This window comes from Larus michahellis, chromosome 2, assembly GCF_964199755.1.
Source record: "Larus michahellis chromosome 2, bLarMic1.1, whole genome shotgun sequence".
Lineage (NCBI taxonomy): Eukaryota > Metazoa > Chordata > Aves > Charadriiformes > Laridae > Larus > Larus michahellis.
In genome coordinates this window covers 47,240,468-47,267,058 of record NC_133897.1, presented here as the reverse complement: position 1 = coordinate 47,267,058, position 26,591 = coordinate 47,240,468, and the positions used below count along the sequence as shown (strand labels likewise).

The window sequence follows — 26,591 nt, the reverse complement described above, 5'->3', positions numbered from 1 at the left end:
TTAAACGAGCCAGGCATCTCCACAGAGAAAACAATAATTAGCCTTTTCATGTGCATGAGCTAAGAACCAATACTGACTTTGGAAAACAGCTGGAGATATACCAAAAATGTTCCCTTTTCAAAGTACTGAAAAGATGATAACACAAACAGGATATCTGATAATATAAAACCCCAAATACACACACATGCATAAATAAAAAATACATTGACTATTTCCCTCTTCAGTCAATATATGACACCTCAGGGAAATTCAGAACAATCACAGTTCAGATTGTTTAAACCCCCTCTCTGGATGGGCCTATCCTAGTCTATCAACTAACAAAGGCAGCCCAGGGAGATGAGTCTCTCTAGATTAACGTTGATCGCTGAAGATCCCACTTCTAAATGAGCCCCAACCAAGCGTGTTTGATAATAACAATAACATCCTAACTGCAAGTCAGTGTATCTTTTGGAAGTCAATTTTGGTTCACTGTCATTCACACCTTATCAACGCAGAAATGTCTGCAATCCATAAACATTATTTGTAGCATACAACCTAGGAGCCCAAGTCACAGTTCAAAATACCGTTTTGTTATATTGTTGGCATGCATTAGGCCAGAATCCAAACAACCTCACAATACCAAGAAAGGAAAAAAAAAAACATTGTAAAACATATTTTAGTCCTGTATACTAGGTGAGCTAATTAAATACATCCATGGAATACAGTATTAAAAATCACCATTACGAGAGGGGTTATTTTCTCAGAAAAAAATAATTGTGCTTTCAAGCTAAAAAGAAGGAAAGTGCTTTAAAGGCTGTAAAATCAGTTGGTTTTACCTTGTAAATATTCTTCAAGACAAGATGCATTTTGTCAGGATGAATGGCAGAAAGCACAAATATAAGTGTGACAACATCCACAGAATCTGCTGGTATATTTTCTAGAAGATCATCTTTGGTAAGATCACACTGGAACACTTTACATCTTTCAGTACTGTACAAGGGATTTTGCTAGGGAAATGAAAAGAGTATGCTTTCACTGAAAATTATCAGCATTTGTTATTTCAAAAAAGTAAAAAACTTGTGAAACTAATCAGTAGAGCAACACAAAACATGGTGGCAAAAGAACATTAACTTCCAACAGGTGACTAACGCAATCAGAATTTCTTTGCTGCATACTACAATAGTGAAACTACAACTACTGTAGAACAGTCTGTTCTCAAGAATTTGAGAAGGAATGTGCATTAAGACACTTCAGAAAACATCTGTTTTACTGCTGCTTCTACTCTTTAAAAATACAGAAATATTATTTAAAGTAATTCTGTATTACAAGGTGATCAAAGTACACAGCTCTTAAGATTTAAGTGAACTGTGAGTAGCTCGGGTTCATGTCACATAACCTGCAGCTGGGCTGTTCTACCCACAGTTTTGATGAGTAAAAGGAAACCTGGCCCTGGCAAGAAACATGTTCAGCAAGAGCTGTGGAGGCAGACACCACTAAGTCATCCAAAACCCACAGTACACGCTCAGCCCAACATCATCTTGCAGTGCTGCTGTGCCATCCCAGGGAGCTGCTGTCCTCTCCTGTTTGCCACACATATTTCTTCCCATCTTTCCCATGAGATATGCAGTATGTGTCTTGTGGTTCTCGGTCACAAGTGTCCCACAAGAGAATGCTTTCAAATAACAGATATATATAAATTTACCTGTGATTACAAACTTAATAAACAAGGAGACTTTTAAAGCCCAAAGCCCTCACCAGCTTTGCTGGAAGACTTAACTTTGGACCACTTACCTAGGAATAAGCATAAACATACCTATTTCTAATTAGGCTACAAATTTCCCTAACAATAACTTTCATGGCCCTGTTTTCAAGATTCTTCACAGGACTCCCTCTTCCTCACAAATATCAAGGGCAAGCTTCCACCCCAAACAAATTTTGCTTGTACTGCACAGTCAGCAGAGACACAGTAGTCCTCCCAAAAAACAGTCTTCACAAATCATACAAGTAAAGTAATATACGTATATTACCATAATACTACAATTCAACGCTGAAAAACTAGGACTTGAGCAATGATTTGGCTTCTTGCATCTGAAATGTCAGTCTTCATTTTTTTGCAAAAGCTATTCTACCCTTCTTACAAAAAGGAAGGCAAGAGAAGCTTCTAAAGACACTCTAAAAGAAGTTCCAAATATCACACCAACCTTCACATACTCAACAGCTCTAGGAGAGAAATCACAAGCATAGGCAAAAACATTCAGATCTTCTTCTAAGAGTGGAAACAAGCAGTTCCCAACCCCACAGCCTGCTTCCAGAATGGTCAGTTTCTGATCTGTAAACTGGGAAGGAAGAAATCAAAGATAAAGCACATCATTTTTGTTTCCTCATGATATGAGCAGAGACACTGTTCAATGAGCATTTTGCTATAATCAATTTTAATTGCTATTGATTCAAAAACTGGCAAGCATTGGATAATCTGACACTACAAAACAGAAATCTTGATTTCTGCAAAATGACGTATCTTTTTAGAATATATTAATATTTCTTTAGTCATCTACCCCTTAAGTAATTAACACATTGTTGTACCATTTCTGTCTTGTCTTTCATAGAATCATTTAGGTTGGAAAAGACCCTTGGGATCATCGAGTCCAACCATCAACCCCACTCTACAAAGTTCTCCCCCTACACCATATCCCCTAACACTACATCCAAACGACTCTTAACCACATCCAGGGATGGTGACTCCACCACCTCCCTGGGCAGCCTATTCCAGTGTCTGACCACTCTTTCCACGAAGAATTTTTTCCTAATGTCCAGTCTAAACCTACCCTGCTGCAGCTTGAAGCCATTCCCTCTTGTTCTATCGCTAATTACCTGTGAGAAGAGACCACCAACAACCTCTCTACAGTGTCCTTTCAAGTAGTTGTAGAGAGTGATGGGGTCTCCCCTCAGCCTCCTCTTCCTCAAACTAAACAGTCCCAGCTCCTTCAATCGCTCCTCATAAGATTTATTCTCCAGGCCCTTCACCAGCTTCGTTGCCCTCCTCTGCACTCGCTCCAGCACCTCGATATCTCTCTCATATTGAGGTGCCCAGAACTGGACACAGTACTCAAGGTGTGGCCTCACCAGTGCCGAGGACAGGGGGACAATCACCTCCCTACTTCTGCTGGTCACACTATTTCTAATACAAGCCAGGATGCCATTGGCTTTCTTGGCCACCTGGACACGCTGCTGGCTCATATTCAGCCGCTTGTCAATTAGAACCCCCAGGTCCTTTTCTGCCAGGCAGCTCTCCAGCCACGCTTCCCCAAGCCTGTAGCGATGCATGGGGTTGTTGTGGCCCAAGTGCAGGACCTGGCACTTGGCCTTGTTGAAGCACATTCCATTAGCATTGGCCCATCGATCCAATCTATTCAAGTCTCTCTGTAGAGCCTCCCTATCCTCATGCAGATCAACACTCCCGCTTAGCTTCGTGTCATCTGCAAACCTGCTGATGATACACTCTATGTCCTTATCAAGATCATCAATAAAGATGTTAAACAGAAATGGTCCCAACACCGAGCCCCGAGGAACACCACCTGTGACCAGCCACCAGCTGGATTTAACTCCATTGACCACCACTCTTTGGGACCATCCATCCAGCCAGTGCTTGATCCAGCAGATCAATTCAGAGCATTCAGCTATAATGAACAACAGATGCATCTGGCTACTCCCCCTCACAACGTTTCGCAATTAGCCTGTAATTCTGGATGCTTTTTGCTAAAGTAGTGCTCTGAAGTGCGCCACCTTGCATCTGAAAACTCACATCGCAGAGACAAGTTGCGTATTTAGGACAGAAAATAAATATTCCAGATTTCGTTCTTAGTATCTACTATGGGTCAGTTATAAACTGAAACCAAACTGATGCATTTGGTTCTGAGGAGGTATCTTTGATATTAAGAGAGACTATGCAGGGCACTGCAAACTTAACATGTGACAGCTCTTACGCTAATGGCCTTGTTAGAAGTATTATTAAATCATTTGGAAACAATCAATCCCCTCTTTTACAGAGAAAGCATATAGATCTCACCTCCCGACATGCTTTTAACTCTTGAAATTCTCTGGTTGTCCAATGTCTGTCTTTGAAGAAGTTGGTGCTGTTTCTTTTGTAAAACAGATCCCAGTTCTTCTGTGCCTCTTTCTCCAGTTTTAGCTGTTTGAACTCAGACACCAAAACCTGATCTTTTGCCAGCTTCTCAGCTTCTTCTGGGCTAAGGATTCTTGCACTGTGGCCTTTTTTTTGGAAAGCAGCATCTTCAGTAGATGTTGTTATTCTACTTAAGCAATTGGCTGATGTGTTTTCTTGGAACATCCTAGATTCTTTCTCACAAATATGAATGCCAAAGACCCAAAGGTGTTTATTTTTTCTTCAGTGTATGTTTCCATCACTTAACTTAGGTAAAATAGCCAAGGATCTAGAAGCAGAAGAAAAAAATGAGAAAGGGTTACAGTGTGAACTTATTATGGGTTTTATGGTGATCTGTCCTACCCGATGGACTACAAGGCCACCAGTTTTCTCTTAATTTCAGAAATCCTCCATCCAAACTAACAACTGCATATGACATCAGTGTGACACTGATGTCAAAGCTAAAGAAGATACTTAAGAGTCTGCCACTCTTCCCTCTGCATCCTAGAAAGCTACCTAACAAGAGAAAGATGGTGCAGCTCCAAGCTTATTTTCACTAAAATGGACTTCTTGTTAATGCCAGTTAGAAAACCTCTGAAAAATTGTAACTGAAAAACAGATGACATTTAGAAGTCCCATAAAGTTGATGAAACAAAATATATTCATGTAAGCATTCCTCCTTCCTACTCTCACCGCTGTGAGAAAACACTACTGAAAACATCAGCATTTATAACAGCACGTCACTCGAACAAGAGAGGAAAACCAGTGGCCGAAAGGCCCATGGCCAGCCTGTGTCAGCATTCCCTCCACCGCTTCCTCCTAAGGATCCATGCCATTTTTCACAATCACAGGTGGTTTTCTTTTGAGAAGTTAACAAAAATGGAGCAAAGAAATGGGCTCTGCGTAGGCTGGGAAGGGATCTAAATCTTTTATCTGATGTTAAACTAGTTCTGACCCCTGCCTTGCTGCCAACATCTGGATTCTGGACGATGGCACATGTGAATTAAATCCTACATGGCCCAGTAACTCCCAGGGAAGCCCAGGTAGCCAAAAGGTGCCACTGCTGTATGTCAGTGCCCAGAAACAGGCATTGGTGTCATTCTACCAAAACAGAAATGAAAAAAACCCCAACAATGCCCCCTCTAAAACAAAAAAGGAGTAGTACTGCACTTACATATTTTATCTTACATGAGACAAACACAAACATAAAATACAAATGTGTGCAAATGAAATAAAGAACTGTCAAAATTTTGTCCAGCTTCACGGGAGACAGACAGCACTCTCTTTTTCCCTCAAAACCAATGGAAAAGGTTACAGAGAAGAGTCTGCCTTGAAAGAAAGTCTCCTCAATAAAAGTACACCCTCAACAAACAGCTTAATGAGCAAAATTTCTACTATGTGCCTGGCACGCTACAAAACAATCAACTTTTATATATCTTCATAGGACAAGCTAGAAAATAAAAAAAAAAAATAAAACCAAGCTACTCCTTTCTTTGACCCATTTGCGCTCAGAAAACGCCGTGGTGCGAAGTTACGGATAAGCACGATTTTTACAGCCTGTGCTTATGCTGAAAGAGCCTTTTAAAGATGTTTAATCCTGCCCTAAAACCGCAAACAGATCATACCCCTGTGGAAGCTCCCGGTCCCCCCCCGAGGAAAACCGCCTTCCCGCCAACGGCCGCTCCCCTCAGAGGGGCCGGGGCCGCTATCGCCGCCCCGACCACCCCGGCGGGAAGGGCCCCTCCTGCCCGGCCCGGCCCTCCCGAGGGCGGGGAGCGCTGTCTCCCAGCTCTCATCTGAGGGACCCGCACCCCTCCCGCGGGGATCAGCGGCCCCTGCTCGGCCCAACGTCCCCACCTAGCCTAGCATCGCCTCGCCGTACCCGCCGCCGGCCCCGGAGCAGTTTCCCGGCTGCACTCGGCCCCCGGAAGGGCGCCGGGCGGCAGCGCACGGAGGAGAGGAAGGGACCGACCAGGGCCGGGAGGGGTGGGGACGGGACGGGAGGGGACTGGGGCCATGAACGGCTCGGCGAACTCGCTGCTGGATAAGGAGGAGCACCCGCTGCAGCTGGGCGAGAGCTTCGAGCGGCGGCCCAAGGCCTCCTTCCACACCATACGCTGTGAGCGCCACCCCCTCTCCCCCCCACGCTCCCGGCCGACCCCGCCGCGGCCGCCCCTTCTTCCCCCTTCTCCCGCTCCCCGCGTCCCGTTCCGCTGGCGCGGCTTCTCTTTCTGCCGCACCCACCGGTGAGCCCCCTCTCCTCGGACCCCTTCCCCCGGCAGGCCCCCGGGGCTGGGGGCAGCCCAGGGTTTCCTCCCGGGGTCCCGCCGCGGCTTCTTGCTTGTTAAGGGCTATCCCTTTCCTGCCGGCCTGCGGGGCCCTTCAGCCCGCCACCACGGAGTCTTCATGTCCCCCCGGCTCCTCACCACCTCCTTCGTGCCGCCTCCCCGGGCTTCGTTCCTCACCTCAGCGCCCACCTTCCCTCGCACGAGTGTTTTCCTCACAGAAACGGGGGGCAGCCTGAGGGGAGAAGGGGAAGGTGGGTAGGGAGGAGGTTTGAGGCAGGCAGGCCGGGGGAGGAGGAGGGCGAACGGCATAGGAAGTTTTCCATGAAACGTGCGTGAATGGCTGAGGGGCACAAAGCCATCCCCACCGTGAAGGGGTGGCTTGACATTTTGTTTTATTTTATTTGATTTTTTTATGACCCTTGCCGGACAGGTAGGTCACCGCAGACCCCGGCCTGGCAGGAGTGCCTGGAGAGGAGCACAGCTGGTCGGAAGCCCAAGCGCCCGCAGTTTGATATTTTTTTTTTTTTTAACTAGTTATTTTTGCCATGAGGCAATGTGTGACCCAGCAGCCCCATCCCTGGCTTGTGCCAACTCCAGCCAGCTGTAATACGTCACTTCCCAGTAAAGCAAGCAGAAATTACTCATACAGTAATTTTGCATACGTTACTGCCTAATAAGTGTAAGAGGTAGGGTCTCGAGCAGTTGCAAAGTTTTTGAATAATTGGAAGAATATGTGTTTTATTAAAGACGACAGGTATTATTCCAACTGCTCTATTTCAGTATTTGGTACATTTAAGTTCATGTTAGAGGATTTTTTTGAGGAGGAGCTCGGTGTATCTCTGTACTTGAATTCTGTGGGCAAGAAATTGCTTTTTCATCCCCTAAATGAGCCCTGGATTTAAAATGAGTAGTAAATCACCAACAGTAAATGAAAGTCATACTAAACGTATGTCTCAGTAGCTTTGTATTAAGGTGGGGAATTTATATGGTTAACAGTAGGATTTTCTTGTTGTATGGTGCATAATCCCAGGCCCAGTCTCACAGCACATATTCATACACGACGAGTAAGTAATTCTGGTGATATTAGCCACCCGAGTGTGACTTGAAAGAACAGTTTTCTAGGTTGAGCTGTTACTCAAGCAGATGGTCAATGCTTGAGGAAAAGCTATTTTGCTCAAAAGGAAACTCTGTGTAGTGGATTAACACAAATTTTGTGTGTTTCACCCCTCTGGTTATACATAATTCCACCGTGCTAAAAAATACCATGCCATATGTTTGGTACATTTAACTGTTTATACATAACACTGAATAGTTTTATCCAGCACTAACATACTAGCAAATATCCATTTATAAATCAACATTTTAAAATAGCCCAACTATCAAATGAATGAAATTGTTGTCTGATAGCGCATGAATTAAACCCGAGCTGTATCCAGATAGAAATACACTGGATTTTTGAAAGTGCTGAACTGAACTGAGAGTGCTTCAGTAATCAGTTTCTTAAGGGATTGCAAAACCAGAGGTCTTCAGACTACAACTGTAAGAATGCAGTTTTATTTCAAAAGAGCTTTCTGTGTGCTGTGTTTTCCATCCGTGACTTTCAAGTGAGATCTTTTCATTTCCTGCTTATAAATTTTTTTTTCTAACTGTTGATCTGGAATGATTTATCTGGGATCCGAGCATTACATTGTTCCCATAATCCTCTTCACACAAACTACAATAAGAGGATTTTGTAGGCTAAATTTGTTTCGGCCTTCTTAAAATACTTCATTCCTTTCTGTAATGTTTATGAAATACTGTACTGAAAAACTGGATTATCCCTGGAAAACGCATCTTAAAAACATTTGACTTTTGGAAGAAGAACTGTGGGCACGTTTGGAGGGACATATGTGCACTCGATCTCCAGCAAGATTGGCCAAGCATGTACACCTAGTAAGCTAACCAAATGAAAACAATTAGTTGAGTGTTTGTTTAGAGTAACTATATTTTGATGATACCTAAAAAAGCACTGTCATAGTGATATTCCTTTTAATTTGGTGACTTCGCTGTTGAAACTCTTGATCCTTTTTTGGCAAAGACACCAGCTCACGTACAGCTGGCTGGTTTTATTTAGCAAGCTTGCACATAAAGTAGGTGGGAAACAATAGCTGGAAATAGATTGCTCAGATGAAAATGAAGGGTATGATTTGGTCTGGCAGTTAAGGCATGAGGATTAAGTCAAGTGTGCCTGATTCTGCTTGTTGTACTGTGAAGATAAAACTCAATTAGACATTAATGTCCTCTTAATGAGAATTTATTACAAGCTGGGGTTTTGGGGTTTTTTTCTGCAGATGTGCTTTTCATAGTGGACTTATATTTAAAATTTGTTCTGAGGTATTAATTTCTTAGCTAATGCAGTAATTAAAAGCCTTGATCGTGAATATGATTGCACCTCTGCATATCCAGAGATGCTAGAATTGAATGGAGGCTCATTTTAAAAACAAACAAACAAAAAAAACCTGTCTCTGTCTGATCTTATTTCCCTTTGTCTAAATCCTCTGTCAAAATATTACTGGTTCTGATAGTTCTTTCTGGGTTTTGTGGCTTATCAGCATGACAGAATAATGAGGGAAAAACACTTTTGAGTTAAAATGTTCTTCGTTCAAATAAATACGCTAAACAGAAGTGCTTTGTTTGGGGGACAAAGCATTCTGTACAAAGAAGGAAAAATAATTAAAACTAGGGTTAGTTTAAACCTATTACAGTGTCTCACCTTAGTCATGCTTTCTATCCACAGTGGCTTTGGACTAGCATGGAGCCTACTGAAGTAAGACCAGCACCTCTTTTTTCCTCATAGATGAGATCTGAGGTGTCCTCTACCCTTGAGGACGTATTGTGGAGGCAAGATGGCTGTTAAATAGCCAGAAATATCAGTAAGGCTAAATGAGTTGTTGTCACTAAATTAGTCTTTGTCACAGAGAGAGTCCTCAGGTTTGGAATTGGCAGCAGCCACACAGAGCCCTGGGTCTTGAAGTTGATACTCTTTTGAGATGCATGGTACAGGTTTACACTTGCCTGTAAAATTAAAAGGCGTCACTCAAAGCCTGGGATTTGGAGAAGTCTGCTTTTGGTCTTCAAACATGAGATCTAGACCTTATTTACATTTTAAAAAGAAAGTTCAGAATCTGGTACCATCATATGACTGGGACACTGGGCATAGACACATTGTACTGGCGAGTTATTCCACCCTTGCTGTAAACACTGGTGTGTATTTTAGCATTCCCTATAATCGCAGTAAATGTGCAGTGACTCTTTGCCAGACAGGATGACACTCCTGAAGACTCTAAGAAATGTAATTGCAATTGTTTTCCTCTTTAGATGATTTTAAGCCAGCATCGATTGATACATCTTGTGAGGGGGACCTTCAAGTGGGTAAAGGAGATGACGTAACAATCACTTTGCCACATATTCCAGTAAGTTTGTGTTACACATATATATGTGTCCTTGTTTACTCTTCAACAAATTTGCAGTGTAGTTGCAGTCTGATGTAAATGTTATTTTCATTTTCACCTTTGTTAATACAAGTGGATTCAATATTTGAGCGGCCAGACTTGTAGTGTGTTACCTTAGGAAAGGACTGTACAATTGAGTCTTTGTAAAGGGTTATATTTGTAAGGTTCTAGTCTGTTCTTTGCTTTTGGTTCCTTCCTACTCTTCCTTAAATAACAACAGGACTTGTACTGTTAGCTGAAGCTCTATACCTGGTTTCCATCCAGTTTTAGTGCTATGGCTAAATGAAGAAAGACAGAGTAATTTGGACTTTAGTCAAGGTTTGATGTTCAGAAGCCACAGGTAGGCCTGTAAGCATATTCTTCCCATTACTAAAACATGTACAGATGGCATAGAGGGTTCCCTGCCTTTAGTTTTATCCGTGGAAGCAAGGGGGGTGGTTCTGGTGAATGGCAATGAAGTGGTTTCCTATCCACTTCCTACTCAAATTATGCCATAAAGATCTACTGTGTGAGAGTCAAACAGCAATAAAACAAGTGATCAAACTGTTTATAGGTGGAGCTGTTTTGTATTTGAAGGTTCAGTGGTTTCCTTACCAAAAAAAACCCCAAAAGACAGTGCTTGCATGCTGGAACTGAATTCGTTTATTAGCTGAAGTTAATGCTATGTGTCAAGCCAATAAACCAGAGTTCACAGACATCGATTGGTGGTTGCAGGGGGGCACCAGCCAGTTTGAAAGCCGTGTGTCAGGTCCTTTTGGTATTGTTTATTGTAGCATGTTGGTGTTTTTAATTGGTAGGTGATGGTAATGTGGTAATTCTCACTGAATGAGGCTTTAGCCTGCTTCCCCCTGGCTCCTGTTTTTTATATGGCTTTGGTCACCTAGTGCTGTAGGAGGTCACATACTGGTTTTTGCCTATAAAAACGATAAGCATGGTAGTGCTATTTGAGAGTAGGTAACAAAACGGTTAGTAGCAGTGGCATTCGTCTTGGATTGACTGGGAACGGTGTTGTTCATTCATCTTTTGTGTTGAACAACTCCTAATGTCCTTTTCCAAATCTCTGTAATCATGAGTTTAATTTGATTGTCTTCCTGTGAGTATGAACAGCTTTAAGCTTATAGTATGCATCAGAGGCTTGGGCAGCTAACTGCACTGAATGCAGCTACTGTGCATATGTTGTTCCAAGGCAGTGCTGTCTGTGTTCCGGGCAGAGAGCTGGAAAACACTGACTATGCTGGAAAAGAGTGAGAAGTTTTGAGATCGTTTCATCTTGACAAGATGTACTGAATTTCTTGGATCTCAGTTGGATCTCAGTTGCCCAACAGCTGGATAGGATTCAGATTCTAAGTTGTTTTTTGAAATTGCCTGGTCCCTGAGGATGTCTCTGATAATTTGTTCAATGGAGATATTTTTGGTGTCCCTTGCTGCTTGGATAAATTGAAGTACTATTTCTGCATGTGTATTTAGTGGCTTTAATATTTGATAAAGTCTTGGTTGGGGAGGTGTAGAATTTATGTTAAGAGAATGAAAACGCATGAAAACAAATTGATTAAATGTCACCTGTTTCACCCACCTCCTTCTTCTATCCTGTAATCAGCAGAATTTGTAAGCCAGTGTTATTTAGGCATTCACTTAAAACCTAAACATTTAATTTTAAGTAGAAGGGTGGGACTGTTAATTTGTTTAAGGAGGATTTCATTTCTGCTTATTTTTTTTAGCCAAAAACTCGGTCTTTGCTGAAGCTTGTGGGTAGCAGAACCGATTTTTGGTCAATTTTCATTAAATTTGTGCATTATACATTTCCTGACGTAGTTGTCAACAGTGAGCAGGATTTGACTTTCAGTTTGCTTTTTATTCTCTTAAATGTTGGTTTCCTCTCTTAAATGTAGGAATGATAAAAATGTAACATGCCTTCAAAGACTAGACTTTCTTGAGACATCTTTTCTGAATCGTATCTGTATCTCTTACTGTATCTTTGTTAGGAATTCAGATTTTTCACCCTTACTGGTCCAAAGCCATTTCAAATTGAAACGTACTCTATTTGTTAGCAATATAGAGAATAAGAATTGCATTCTGAGTGGTTAGAATATGATTGTTCATTTTTGCTACTCAGAATAAAATGTCAAAGAGTACATTTTTTCCTTTTCTCCCTGATTTTGGTTGATTTCCTACAGCACATGCAAAAGTGCACATGAATAAACTTTTTTTAAAATTTTTTTTTGTACAGTAGCTATACATTACAGAGAAATCTGAGTAGGTTTCATAGCTGAGAACATATTTCTGTATATTCCCTTTGAGTAACATATCCTTTTTTGACATGGCCAGGTGTTTGTGTGTGCTGCTGTGTGCGGATAGACCATAGATTCTGCCTCCTGTAACCCCAAAACCAGGTGTATGAGCCAGCCTGGGCATGGATGCAGTACAATTGAGCATAATCTCAGTCGTATCAGTTAGCCAGCGTGCACCACTACCTGAGTTTGTCTTTATAGCTTCTCAGTCTAAGCCATTAGACTTTTGTGGGTCTATGCATCATTGTGTGGGCTTGGGAACTTTATGGAAGGCGTCAAAATACCCCATTCGCTTTTGAGAAGACATTTCAGTATAATTCCATGGCATCTACACGCTAATCTGACTTTGAAGAAGGCAGCTGTTCTTATGCAGTTCGTGACAGTTGCTTGTAATCCACTGTGAAAATACTGCCTTTTTCTATATACATATATATATATATATATATAAAAATACAAAGTAGTTCAAATTATTTTTCAATTGACCACATATTTCTTTTGGCAACAATCCTGATACACGAATAATTAGAACTTTATTTCTTGTCCAAACCCAAGATTTCCAGAGCAGAAATGTCAAGATGATTTCTGATACTTATCAGGGCCAGCTATGCAAATTCAGTTATGTTACCATTTTGGGAATGAAAACTGTAAATAATGGCAACCATGGAGAAGATGTTTTGTCACTGCAGAGACACTTAAAATGATGAAAGGCATAATATTGCTATGAGGAAATGTCTGATCTACTGCATATAACGGTATTTTTTCCTTTTCATGAATGAACATTTTCTGTAGGAGCTAAACATTAACTGCTTAGCCTCTTGGTCAGAACGATACATGTATAAATTTCTCTTAGTGTTTGTAAACTTTTGGGTAGGGGAATATAACCAAAGAAATGTGTGCTCTTTCTTTGATACCAGGGTTCAACTCCACCAATGACTGTGTTTAAAGGAAATAAAAGGCCATATCAGAAGGACTGTGTGCTTATTATCAATCATGACACTGGGGAATATGTGCTGGAAAAACTTAGTAGCAGCATTCAAGTGAAGAAAACAAGGTAAAGCTGGGGACAGGGCTGTTGATAGGATTGATTCTTGCTGAAATTTCTTCTTCAGATTGTCATTTGAACCAGAACTCAGTACTAAGCCTTATGGGCTTTACATGGCCAATTATCTTGCCTAAAAATGCAAATAGGAGTGTGAATCCAAGAGTAAAGAATTTATAAATTCTCCACTGCTGAAAGGACATAATTATAGTTTGCAGTGAAACACCTCTGATGATTTGAAGCTTTGGAAGCTGGCTGAAGGATGGGATGTGTTTCAGGAATCTCTAGTTGGCTGAAAAAGACCATGGAAATATTAGGCTGTCAAAAGGATTGTTGGACTTTCTAGGTTTGTTCCCTACAGCTTCCTGTGGGAGTCGTGACTTTAATAATATACTCTTAGGGAACAAGAAACACTAATCCTTGTATTGGATCAGTGATATATCAAGTGGAACACAAGTCCAAAGCCTCCAGCTCCAGGGGGTGGAACTGTAGAAATAATGGTTATGAGGTTTTGCCTAGAATTGCTGAGGCCAGAAATCCTCTCTGACCCAGTATTCTTCACTGCACAGATGCTACAAAGTGTTGCAACGTTTTTAGTAGTCTTGCTGCTGTGCAGGTACCTAAAGTCTCTGGATCATGTTCTTTCAGCATCACTGGACCATGGGTTATTGAGACCTAAAGAGAAAGCAGTTATTCAGATGTCTCCTGAAGATTAAGCTCTTCAATAATTTTACAAGTTTTACATTCAAAAAAGAAAAATTACTTTATTGCAGTGTAGAACTTTTAGCTGCTAAAACTACTAGAAATGTGGGTTGCAGCTCATCAACAGTTGGCTGGAAGTTTGCCAAGAGCACCTTGAGTTCAAGGTAAATGGACTGTAATGCTGCTTTGAATCAGTGATGTGAAAACTCATCCATGTGGTGTTCATCTTGTCCAGTGATATGAGCACATCATAGATGAGATTTGGATTCCCAATTTAAGTTCTACTGGACTTTGTCCAGGCGAAGCTTAAGTCGGAAAGGAGCAAAGAAGTGCAGGAGGGCTTGGGTTCAGCGAGGTGTGTAGACACGCTGAGTTTTGGCTCGGATGATGTGAAAAATATTTCAACTTTTCTCAAGCAGAGGCAGGGTAGTAAAAAATTCGGGATCCCTGTTTTGAGGAATAGTGCTTTGCAAAGTCATTCCGTTTTCTAGATCAGAAGTGTCTCTCTTTTTTTTTTTTTTTTTTTCCCCATGGCTACTTTGATCTTTAATGACCTGTTGACACTCTGTGAGAGCAGAGTTTTTAGAGTTAAAGTCACTCACATTCACAGGGGAGTAATTACACTTATTCTCCATAGAACCTTCTGTAGTTGCAAGAGCATAATTAATACTGGAAGCAGTCTTTTGCTTTTGCCTTTCACTTGATACAGTGAGTGTATTCCCAAATCGTCACTTCTATTGTAAATGACTGTGTAAACTGCATTAATGTGATGTCTAATAGCTGCATTTCAGTGATGAATGAAGAGGTGGTTCTGTGCTTAATTTTTTGAGGTTGCATCTACAATTCAACGAGGCACAGAGATAGCCGAGTTAGTGTGAAATGTACTAGCTCAGATACCAGAAGTGGTTTAGGTGAAGTCCCAGGAAGTCCTGCATGGACTGGTTTAACTTGTTTCTCAGTGGGATTAGCTCACAGGCACAAAATATCACACTGCTGAGATGGGACCCTCTTAAAACCGAAACTGACCTCTAATATCCACATAAGCTGCTTCTGTGCTACACTACATAAAGCCATACCCCAAAAGGCTTTGGTGTTACGCGATAAATACACCACACCTCATTATGGTGCACCATAGAGGGACCTGAGTGAGTATTTTGTTTTGGCTTTTTTTTTCTGCCAAGGGTATTGACTGTTTTACAATCTCAATCACATCATTGATTCAGTAAAAGGAAGAAATACCTGATTTGAATTGAACAGCTAGGCATAGTGTGATTCTGGGGACTATTTCCCACTAAGGAAACAGCTTAAACTATTTTTAAGGGATAATAGCAAGTGAATGAAAAACGGGAATTAAATGCTTACATGCTGTATTTAGCAGTAAGAATGATTGCTGTAGTCAGGTTGACCTCTAAGAGAGTTCAGTTTGAGATGTTTTAATTGCAAGTGAGAAAATTATTTCTTTTGCTGTGATTGCTTTAAGCAGGATTTTGTTGTGAGTGGATTTGTTTTATCATGTAGTTACTTTAAATTATTATGATTGCTTATTCTTTTTTAAAAATACAAATACTAATTTCTGAATTAAAGCCTTCATTGTTCTTCAAGTAGAGAATTTGGCACCGCTCACTAAACCACATCTGGTTTTCAAAATACATTTTGTAATGGTGTTGCAGTGTAGTTGTATATGCGTATTTGTTATTGAAAGCAAGTGTTGCATACAGAAAGCTGTAACTCACTGTTTATAAGACAAAGTAGAGATCTGTACAAAAGGAAGTCACATACGATGCATTAGTACAAGGATATTGAAAAAGCTGAACATAGTTGCACAGTACCGCTGAATGTCTCTGGTTGTTTTTTTCAGAGCAGAGGGCAGCAGTAAGATCCAAGCCCGAATAGAACAACAGTCTGCCCGAGCATCTCAGCCTCCTTCACAGTTTAGAGCCCCAACCAAGCCAGCAGTTGGACCTAAAACTTCTCCTTTGAAAGATAATCCTTCACCTGAGCCTCAGCTGGATGACATTAAGAGAGGTAAAGAAGGGTTTGTAGTTTCCTGAGTTTTGGTTGGTTTTGTCTTTCTTTATAATAAAACCTATGACTACAATTTATAAAAATATTGGAATGTTCAGGGATTAAAAGATGGTACTTGACAGCTGGTTTGTCATCTTTATATCTCATTTTAAGGCATTTTAGTGAATTATTTATTCTCTTCTGCCAGCATAGATATTTATACTGCAGTCATCTCTGGCACAAGAGAACTTTCTGGATAATTTTCTCTCTTCCAAACTATTTCTTTGTTCTGAAAAGAAGACAAAATAAGCATGAATTCAGAAACCTGTAGCTGAGTGCTAGACAAGTTGAATGGGTGTCTTAGGCAACGACAACAACAAAAGCTAATGGTCCAAGATCTAGTTATGCAATCAAGTAACTTGGATGGAAATTATTCCTGCAGTGAGTACTGAGTAAGGTCGGAGCCGTTTGCCAGTGGGATGGAAGGGCTGGATGGCTGTGTTCCCATCACAAGACCTGGAGCTTGTGCTCTGCCAAGTAGTGCTAGTAGGGGAGGGATGAGAGTGAACAACCCTGCAGCTTCCCCTTTACCACAACCACTCCTCTGCAGCTTTGATCACATCTGCCGCGTAGTTGCTGTACTGCTGTTAAAGTACCTTGAAGGGATGACTGGCTCAACTCAGTCTCCTGCCCAAGCAACGCTTTGTTTCAGTGTTTCGCTGTGGGCAGGGCACACTTTCTGTAACCATGTCCTTCCTTTCATATGGGTGTGATATCTGGCATTGCTGTGGATAATGAGGAAGACTTTAATTTAAAATTTTTATTTCATTCTCTTGTGTTTCTTGTCTGGCACCAGATGCAATTATTTTATTTTAGATTGTCCTTTCTGTCTAATATTTTTTTCTGGGTCTCTCTTTCTTTCTTTTTTTTCCTCTCTGTCCCATATAGCTATTTTTGCCTGTAGACTTAGCCGATGTTAATTGCCCAGACTATGTTAATTACTTAGCAGGGTATTTTTTCAGTTCATGGTAATCACTAGGTGACATTTTTTTACTGCTAAGCTATCTGTGTGTTTGCATAGGTGCTGACTGGTCTCACTCTTTCACAGCAGTAGTATTTTCAATACCTGGACGCTGGTCAGCAGACAGAATCAACGTCTGAGAGTCTGTTAGCTACAGTACCCTTAGCTGCATTGCCATTTTTATTTTCTGTGTAATAGGTAAGGAGAAAGATAACAGGTGATATATCAATTTAAAAATTAAATCAGTTGTTAATTTTAAATGTCTTTTCTTGTAGTATGTAATAAGTTACTTAACCATTGGGACACTTTTTGTATACAAACACCAATTTGTAAAGGCCATGTTACAGTAAAATAATTACATTTGTCTGGTGTGACATCTATTCTACAAAGACCATTTTCTAGTGGTCTAAAATATAAGCCACATTGTTTAGAATTGTCCTAGTAATTTTTTTGACACTTGATCATCTTTTATTTGAGGTACTTTCCAATAAATTACCTGTAGAGTTTTGTTTCCAAAATCAAGCAAAAGAACACCTGGCTTGAACTAAAAATAGGACTTCAAGTTGGTGTTTTATAGGGAGGTTCACTCAAGGCCCAAAAAGGGCACTAATAGCTGGGCAGGTGGGTTTTTTATGCTTACAGTATATGCTCTTTATAACTTTTTTTCCAGCATTGATTAGCTAGAGCATCAGCATTACTAAACCATTTATATCATAAGAACATACTTCAGGAAAGGTAGAACTAAAATAGCACCATTTTACAATGAAAATAATTAATAAAACTTAACTGTAAAAGCTGTGAGATAGTCTTCAGTCCTGTCATCTTCCCTTAATGTGTCTTTTTATGAACAAAGACTTGTAAGTTCTGAAGAGGCTGTGTTCTTTCCATTGAAGCAGTAGCTTTCCTTTAGGTGAAGTACCTCATTTGTACGGAAGAAAGATAAACATAAAGCTGAAATTCTGTTTTTTTTTTTCTTGAATGGACACAGCACAGAACTTACCCACCAGTCCCCAAAGGAGGTGGTTGAAAGGATCTCTGATGCTATGACACTCTCTTGGTCTCGGTATGCCCTACTTAAGGGTATGGTAAGACACACGGCCCTTGCGATGCTTAACAATAGTCTTAAGGTAACCTCAGTGCAGGTTTCTGCTTTCCCCTGGTACCCTCAGCTGTGTATTTCCATAGCTCCCCTTACAGATGAGCTGGGAAAAGAATTTTCAGGTAGGTCGGTTTTCTGTCCCATTACACAGCTGTCTAAACAGCAGTGCCTGAGGACAGAGTCAGAGCATGTGGGAGGTGAACCAGTCCATTCCTTCATGCAGAGAGGCCTTTGGGAGGCTGTGTCTGGGGTCCTGCACCAGAGGAATCTTTTCCCCTGCAAGCTTTTATATAGTCCTCCTGCTTGAAAGGAGCAAAAGAGAGGGTAAGAGCTTGTTCTTGTGAATACTTGGCTACATCTGATAACATTTCATTAAGCAGTGAATGTTTGCACACATATACCACAATACAACCATTTGTGTACATTAAATAATCGCTGTTTATCAGACATACTTGACCACAACAGAAATGTTTTCAATAACATTGACATAATTACAGCATGCTGTACTTGGAAAAAAACCCCACAGAAACGTATTTCTGGTTTGGAGACTGTAAATTCAGTGCTTAAAAATCTGAGCAGATCTTGTTTACCTAAAATGCAGCTGTAGTGTATAAGGATTATGCCATAGCACCGTGTTTGTTTCTCAAGAACACCTCAGTCAAATTTTTTTGCACTTCAGTGTAAAATACTGCCTCTTCTAGATGCCATCTCCGCGTGCTCAAAGTGCCAGTGTCAAGTTGATTTCTCCACCTTGTGTACCATTATTAACAGTAAGCGTTCTGTGATAGGCATGCAACCTTATCCTCCCTAAAGCTGAATGACTTTATTTCCAAAAGCCCTTGGTATACTTGCAGCCCAAGGTTAGGGCTTTAGTTAAAAATTCTGTATAGCCCATTGAAATTGAGAGAAGAAGTAAGAACCCTCAGACATGATTATGGAAAGAAATTAGGGCATTTGATACTGAATACATACAGAAGACAGCCCGGTTGAGAAAAGCTGTTCTGTTTGTATACTGATTTCTGACCTTGATTTTTTTTTTTTTACTCTAAAAACTGCATTGACTGTCAGTGTAAAACAGTAAGCCGTTTTGTTTTCTTGAAAGAAAGCCTACATTTGTAACATGAAATGTGCAAAAGTTAAGGCTCCCCTAGCAATGTCAGCCTTTTCAGATGATGTAGACTCAATTAAGGCAAGCATTCGAAACCGTACTGTATGGAAAGCTTTTCTTAAAAGTAACTGTTGCACATCCTAGCTCTTGTCATCTTTTAAACCTTAAAGGTGCATAAACATGAGGCGTCTGATCTTATGGCACAAAAAGATCTGGGAAAGGTCTGACTCTTTCGTTGTTCAGCTTATGTACACTTGTACACACACAACTATTTTGATTGGAGGCACTGGTAGGAAATGTTTAGCCAAGGCTTCAGTACCTGTAACGGCACTAAGCATAACAAGCAAATAGGAAAATGCAAAATTGCACAATTTTAAAGCAGATGTGTTTTTCCTACAAGGCTTTGGTGTCATCATTGGCTTAGCCACCATCTTTGACAATGTGACACAAGAGGGTTTTGAACAGACTTCCTTAGTGGTCCTGCTGGAGTTCTGCCTGACAGACTTTTAGCGATGCAGCAGCCCCCATAACATGAGTGAAAACAATTACTTTTTTTCTCATCTGCACAGACAAAATGTTTAGAACTCTGGGCTCAAGGAATTAAGAGACAAGAGAGACCTGAGGGGAAGCTGACAGCCTGTGAGGCAAAAATTGACTTAGAAGATGGACTCAGACCAAATTTCCACCAGTCACTGCTGTTACTGAGAACACCCTTAGCTTCACAGTCTTTGAAGCTTGTGATATTGGCACTGTTTTGCTTTTCCTGCCTGTATTCAGCATAGTGGGCCTTACCAGTTCTTCCAAAGCATTCTCCCTTCTCCCTTTCCCTCCTCATAACCAAACCTCTTCTATGGGCTCTTAGTTTCTGCTTCCCAGCAGAAAACCCTCGCTTTTCAATCTGACGCTAATCTCTAATTCTGTTTAAAATTAGCGAGGCTAATCTTCCTTTCCCATTTGTCAGACTGCATCACTTCCTTCAGTTATCTCCTCGCCTGCTGTATCAAGTTCAAACTTTTTGTGTAGATTTTTTTTTCCTAGTTCTCTCAAGTGCATTTATTGTTGCATCTTTTCCCTTTCATCACTAATGCCTCTTAGATTGCTTCACCTTCTTCACGCTATTTTATATGCTACTTTCTGGGCTGCTGTATTCTTCTCAGCCCTTATGTTAGCACTTTTCCATTTCAGCTATAGACTCTGTAGCTCTGTAAGCATATGTGTGTAATTCTCAGATGCTTGTCCTTTATTAGACTTGTTTATTGAATGTTTTTGCAATATGTACTGTGGTCTATGGGTGATTGTTCTTGCTACAGTCCAGAATATTCTAACTATATTATTATTATCAATATAACTTACAACTAACCACTCTAATCGTTGCTAGAGGTATGCGTAAATTTTACATCATTAAGCTAGGGGGACAAAAAATTAAGTCTGGGCATTTTAAAGACAAAGAACCCTTATTTCTGTTGATCTTTCCTTTAGCTTTCCCCTATGAATTTCTTAGTCTGGAATACTGAGAATAGTTACCGTTTGAAATCCTCAGTATGGGTGGTCTGAGAATAGTGACTTACAAGTGCTCATTTGTCTGTATATCAGACTTCAGGCATGAAATGGATTTTTAATACCTGCAAGACCTGCAAGGGAGAAAGACAATACAGTACAAAGTAATGTCTTCTGTTGGCCTAATCATATATTATTCCTCCCTCTTCCAGTGGTCTCTTATGCTATGTCTTCAAGATGAAAGAGTAAGTTTTACCTGGCGTACAAATAAGGTACAGAGAACACAGGTGGTCTAGTCAGGGATGTAGATTTAGCAAGTAAGTTGGAGGAACAACCCCACTATCCTTAAATACCCAGCTGGAGTTAGTCATCTGGTTATTCCCTTTCAATAAACCTTCCTTGTCTCTGATTCAATATAGCTATAGCATTTGAAATTGAGCTCTGAACTTTGAAATTGAAAAATAGCAGTTTTAAAACTGGTAAAAGAAAACTTAATGTCTAAAACCAAAACATGCTGAGCTAGAGAAACTCTCTAACATGGAGGCCGAAAACTTAGCTGTTACTCTATAATGTTAAGCAGCCCAAGGAAAATGGGTCTTATTAAAAAAGGGAAGAGTTCCAGTTGCTCAGACTTAATCCTGCAGGGGCTAAACATAAAAAGCATTAAAATTGTGCCATTTTTACATAAATGAAAGACTCATTTTACATGATCTGGCTATGCCATACACAAGAAGGATGTCCCCAGCTGAGGAACTGGGGTTCGTCTCACTGACACACATCTGACCTGAGGTGAATTACTCCTGGCATCAGTTCTCCATTTGTCAGGTAGAGATGATAATACCTCACCTCTTCCTTCTTTCATTCTTGTCCCTTTATCCTGTAACTTCTCCAGGACAAGCAAGGAGTTCTAACCCTGTGGGTATAGAACTGCTAGCACAACAAAAGTCTGAATTTTGAGGGTTTCACATCCTATGCTTAACATATGTGTGAATATTGTTCTCTGATGGAAACCGGCCTAGGTGAACTGAGTCATTAAATCCTCAACTTTGTGAGTGGATACAAAAGAATTGTCCTCTAATAGTGTTTAGGCCACTTGTAATTATGACAAATTTAACAGTAGGGTATGATTTGGGGTGTCTTACCTTAATAGCTGTTTAGTAACCAATCATTCAGCCAACACCAGCGGCTGCTGATACAGCAGTTGTGGTGCTGTCATGGTATTCCAGTGTTTCTTTGCACTGGAAACCCTGAAGTGGGGTGTGTCTGACTTGAATAACTTCCCAATTTCAGAGTAGACTCTGTATTTTCCTGGCTACTTGTAAGCTTTATGGCAGGTTAAGGTATTATAACCACTCCCCAGCCTGTGAGTATTCTCATGTGCCCTGCTGCAGAGTTATCTGATGTCATCCATCTGCTTCTGAAGTTTGTTCAAAATCAGGTGTGTGACTTTACGCTGGACCAGTTTCATACATTATCTGAAGTCAAGGCAGTTTCTGTTGTGATCATGTGCCTATGCCCTCCTCCCCTTTTTATGTTTTCCAAAAGCCTAAATGTCACTTGACATCTAACAGTTTAGATTCCTCCACTTTAAGATGCTTTTAAAAAATGGGCTGACTGCTGGCCCATAAAACTCAATCAGGAAATATACTTACTTTATATGTAGAGCATATAACCTGTTGGAAATAATGAAGCAGGAAGTGCTTTTAGGAGTGTAATGTATATAAATAATAATAGTGAAAGTGAAGGTTTTATGATACTAACCTACGCTGTTGCTTTTTTAAATTTAGCTACAATTAAGTAAAAAAGCCCTCAGAATTTTTTTTGTTTTCCTTCCTGTCTCTCTCTTTCATGTGAGATATTTTGATGTGATAAATTATACTTGACAAAACTATTGCATTTTCACATTCTTTTCCAAAATTCCATGGGTCCCTGTTTATGGTTTCAAACAGATGAATGTCCCTTTATTTCAGAGCTGAGAGCAGAGGTTGAAATTATCGAGCAGATGAGCAGCAGCAGTGGAAGCAGCTCATCGGATTCAGAAAGCTCATCTGGGAGTGAAGATGAAAGCTCCAGCAGCGAGGGGGAAGAGCCAGCACATGTTTCCCCTTCCCAGCCACCGCACCAGCAGTATAACAACAGGAATGCTGTTGCTAATGGCACGAGCAGGCCACAAGGAAGCAATCATCTCATGAACACGCTCCGTAAGTAAAGGCTTGTGTCTTATCGCTGTGGAAAGCTGCTTGAGACCATTCCTTTTCTTAGCATGTTAGGCTAACTCCATGAAGTGCAGTTTGCCAAATAGTAATCCCAGGGAGTTGCGTTGGCTGAAATACTTGGGCAGGTTTTTTGAACAGGGGGATGAGACCTGTCTGAAAGTGTGGAGATTGCTTCAGTTTGGTCTAGAGCCTGTGGGCATCAGTGCAATGGTTGCGCTGAGCCTTGATTCAGGCCTCCAAGTGGAATGAGTGGGTAGAAAAGCATCAGTGTGGGAGGATCTGGTGCAGCGGAGGATGGGAATTATTCTAACGTGAAAACACAGATTAGATAAATAGTTGTGTTGTCAGCTATGTTGGTTAAAGGTCTGTAAAGAATTATGAATGGCACAAGGCTGTCCTGTGGTCATAAATGCAGTCTCTGTGGTCTTCATTATCTCTATTGCTTTATATTTTCTCTATACTGTGTTTTCTCTATGCTGTGTTTTCACAAATACCACATTTTCAAGGGAAATTTAAAGTGCCATGTATTTGGTTAAGATATTACAGCTATGGCATTTGCAAACATTGGATCGGTACAAACTCACTCCACCCTTTAAAAAGTGTAAAAAATGTTTTTAAAGCATACGTTTGTCCCATGAGACTCTCTCTGGGGAGATGATATACATCTGTGTTGCTCTTATGCTAGATCAATATATTCTAACTCAGTGGATTTAAAATACTGCATTTACAAGAAACTAGAACTCAGTTATCATAAATTGTTCTTAATTCTTCCTGAGGCATGTTTGCATACATCGCTTGGCACCCACACATAGGGAACTGATGGAGTTTAAATGCAGATAAATGTAGGGTTTCCAGCTTCAAGAAGATGAGTATATTATACAGACAATACTGAAGAGGCCTGCTGGAAAACTGGAGAGGCCTGTCAGTCTTCCTGTCAGTAATGAAAGTCTAAGTGAAATCCGGAGTTCAACAAAGTCAGTAGGACTCTTTCCATTTCTCTGTTTTTGGTTGTGAGCTGCCTCTTCCCTGCTTCTCCTGGACAAATACAATAATACAATGTCAAGAATCCTCTGACTCCAGGAAAATTTGGGAACTGATAGGGTAGCTCCTTTCTTCAGGCAATGATTTTTTGCATTTGGATTTAAAATCCTTTTGCCAAGGATTAATCTGTCCTTGAGCATTCAAGTCACTAAGTCACTGGTGACCATCTACATGGGGAGAATCGCGTTCTTGTATCGTGAAAGGGAAGAGGAGATGAAAAAATCCAGGGTATAGCTGTTGCATAGCTGCTCTGCATCTGTTTGGGGCAGGACCATGGGAGAATGCTGGAAGAGCTGGGTTCAATTACAAGAACACAAGCATGATTCTTGCCCCCTTTCATCCCCTTCACCTCACCAAATCACAAGTGTTCTGCAAAACAGGGTCTGAGACTTTAGTTTTGATCCGTATCCTGGCCATCTTTTGTTTAATCTCTCTTTGCACTTTGGAGGGGGATTTTCACTGTCACAGCATGTCTCAGCTAAGTTCAGCCGATAGCCTTGAGTTATGAAGGCTTTAACATTCCTTTTGGTTTATTGACATGTGGAGGCCTTGCCTTGGCTACGTAAATGGCCTTAACACAAAAAAAAAATCTATTTTAAAAGGGCCGAGAAAGCCAGGGAATTCCCCAATGCCCTGTCCCCGAGCCATATCCGGGAACTTGGGTGCGTGAAGGCTGTGGAATGCCTTCCACAGCTGCTAGTGTGGGGAGTGCTGTTCTCCCACCAGGAGCAGCTTTGGTGGTTGTGGAGGACACTTGGTTTGGCCTGGATTCGACTGTGTATTAGCCCCATGCAGCTCTTAATTTCTTGGGCATCGGGAGCAGTTCCCTTAAATGACAGATGATGTTTGCGTTCATTTCTTGTGTTATTCTTATTTAAATCTTCCGGTGTAAATGTGACTTTTCTTTGATTTGATTGCCATGAAATGTGAATTAATGCCTACCCACTTGTGTTTTGTTGTTTTTTGTTTTCCATAGGAAACGACTTGCAGTTGAGTGAGTCTGGGAGCGACAGTGATGACTAGAGGCTGAGCTTTTGTTGTTTCTGTTACATACACATGAAGAACTAATTTACCTTGAAGTGATCCTGTTGCTTACGAAGAGGAGCTGGCACGGAGATAGTTCCAAGTGTGGAGTTTTAATAGAAGAAACGCATAGCCCTACAAAATAGGAGATATTGAGGGCTGTTTTACTTTGTGAATTAAGTGTATATTTTGTGTATATTCTTATTCTTTTAAGGCTTTAAATAGATATGTGCAGTGGGTAAGCCAATGTATGTTCCTGTCTATCATCTGTAAGTTTAATGTGTAATTTTATGATGTTGTCTAAAAATTTCTTGTTTGTAGAAGATATTCAGCCCATCATAACTTTGCAGGGAGGACTTTTGTATATAGGGTGAGCATGAGCCAACGACGAGTTTAAAAAAAACATATAGGAGTTAGTTTGTGCACTGAAGTGGGACTGTTGTAAATTAGTTTCAATACTAAGTTGATTTCGTTGGTTTTGGGACTTTTCTAATGTCTTTTTATTGCTATTTATGGTTGATTTAATGGATTTCTGAACAGTTGGAAAAGAGAAATCATAAAACCATGTTCGTCACAAACCTTGCTGCACCAGTGCCTTATAAGCAGGTTTTTTAAATGGAGCTTCAGTTTGTGCCACCGTTCCTGTGGGGATCAATACTGAAACCCCCTCAGATTGCATTTGCAAACAAGAGCTGTATCTCACATACAGCCAGCTGTACTCTGAGGGTGGTTACTCTGGCAAGATAAAGGATATAATACATCAGTTACCTGAAGACAGCCAAATAAGAACCAGATCGGCATTTTTTTTGTGCAACTGAAGTGTCTCATTTAACTCAGACATTCAGACATAGTCTTTGGAAATATTTAGGAACCCGATTACTAGTGAAATTGCAACGTCACAAATACAAGATACTGGACTTACTGAAATTGTAAGACCAGAGCCCTCTTTACTCCTAAAGAATGCAGAAAGAAGAGATGACTAAACAATTAACTTTGAAACAGCAGAAGTCTCTCCCACCACAGTTGTCCAGGTAGACTTTAATCCATATTGTTTGTTTGACGGGATCTCTGTGCTTGGCAGTACAGGAGTACACAGAACATGAAATATTTGCCTAGGGTGAAATTCACCCCTGTTTAAGGGGGGTTTAAAGGGTGCTTAGTTGGATTATCATTAACTTTTTTTGCTCGCATAGGAAATGAGTGCCACAGGCAGCCTTCTTATAGCTTGAACAGCAGGCTGAATTTTCAGAAACAATATTCAACTGGCATAGGACAAGTGGTGCTGTAGTTGTGATTTAATCCAGGGGAATAGGAAGCTGAATTGGATGCCTCTCCATTCTTGAGTGTCTGCTTTGCACTGCTTTTGTCTGTCAGTTAGTTTGTATTTTAACTCTTGTCTGTTTACTGAGCTCTTTCCTTTTTTTTATTTTTTTAAGGTGTTGAAGAGCAAGGGGACATTTGAAGGGAGATTTTATTAAATGGTTTATTTTGTTTTGCATTGGATACATATTTAGGCATATTTTTGCATTATTGTACATACATTTAAAAATACTTGTTTTTTTAAAAGTGTTTTATGATGTGGGTACATATTTTAACAGAAAATTATGAAATATACTTGACGTAAAGCCACAAA

The 26,591-nt window shown here is 40.6% G+C and overlaps 2 protein-coding genes across 6 annotated transcripts in view; one reads left to right on the top strand and one right to left on the bottom strand.

Annotated features, from left to right (window-relative positions):
- METTL6 (methyltransferase 6, tRNA N3-cytidine) overlaps positions 1 to 6,525 on the bottom strand; it is an 18,313-nt gene extending 11,788 nt beyond the window's left edge. For 2 of the 5 annotated variants that reach the window (XM_074575151.1, XM_074575154.1), the window contains exons 1-4: positions 5,999 to 6,124; positions 4,046 to 4,430; positions 2,181 to 2,315; positions 816 to 986 (exon numbers count right to left, since the gene is read on the bottom strand). In XM_074575151.1, coding sequence (XP_074431252.1) covers positions 816 to 986; positions 2,181 to 2,315; positions 4,046 to 4,327 — 588 coding nt within the window. In that variant the 5' untranslated portion in view covers positions 4,328 to 4,430; positions 5,999 to 6,124. Of the gene's footprint in view, positions 1 to 815; positions 987 to 2,180; positions 2,316 to 4,045; positions 4,431 to 5,998; positions 6,125 to 6,385 lie in introns of those variants that run through there. The other 3 variants (XM_074575152.1, XM_074575155.1, XM_074575153.1) reach the window with 2 other exon arrangements.
- Positions 5,900 to 26,591, top strand: EAF1 (ELL associated factor 1). The gene is made up of 6 exons (XM_074575156.1): positions 5,900 to 6,260; positions 9,787 to 9,881; positions 13,123 to 13,259; positions 15,808 to 15,974; positions 22,649 to 22,879; positions 24,912 to 26,591. The coding sequence occupies exons 1-6, from the start codon at positions 6,158 to 6,160 to the stop codon at positions 24,956 to 24,958; spliced, it is 780 nt and encodes a 259-aa protein (XP_074431257.1). The 5' UTR covers positions 5,900 to 6,157; the 3' UTR covers positions 24,959 to 26,591.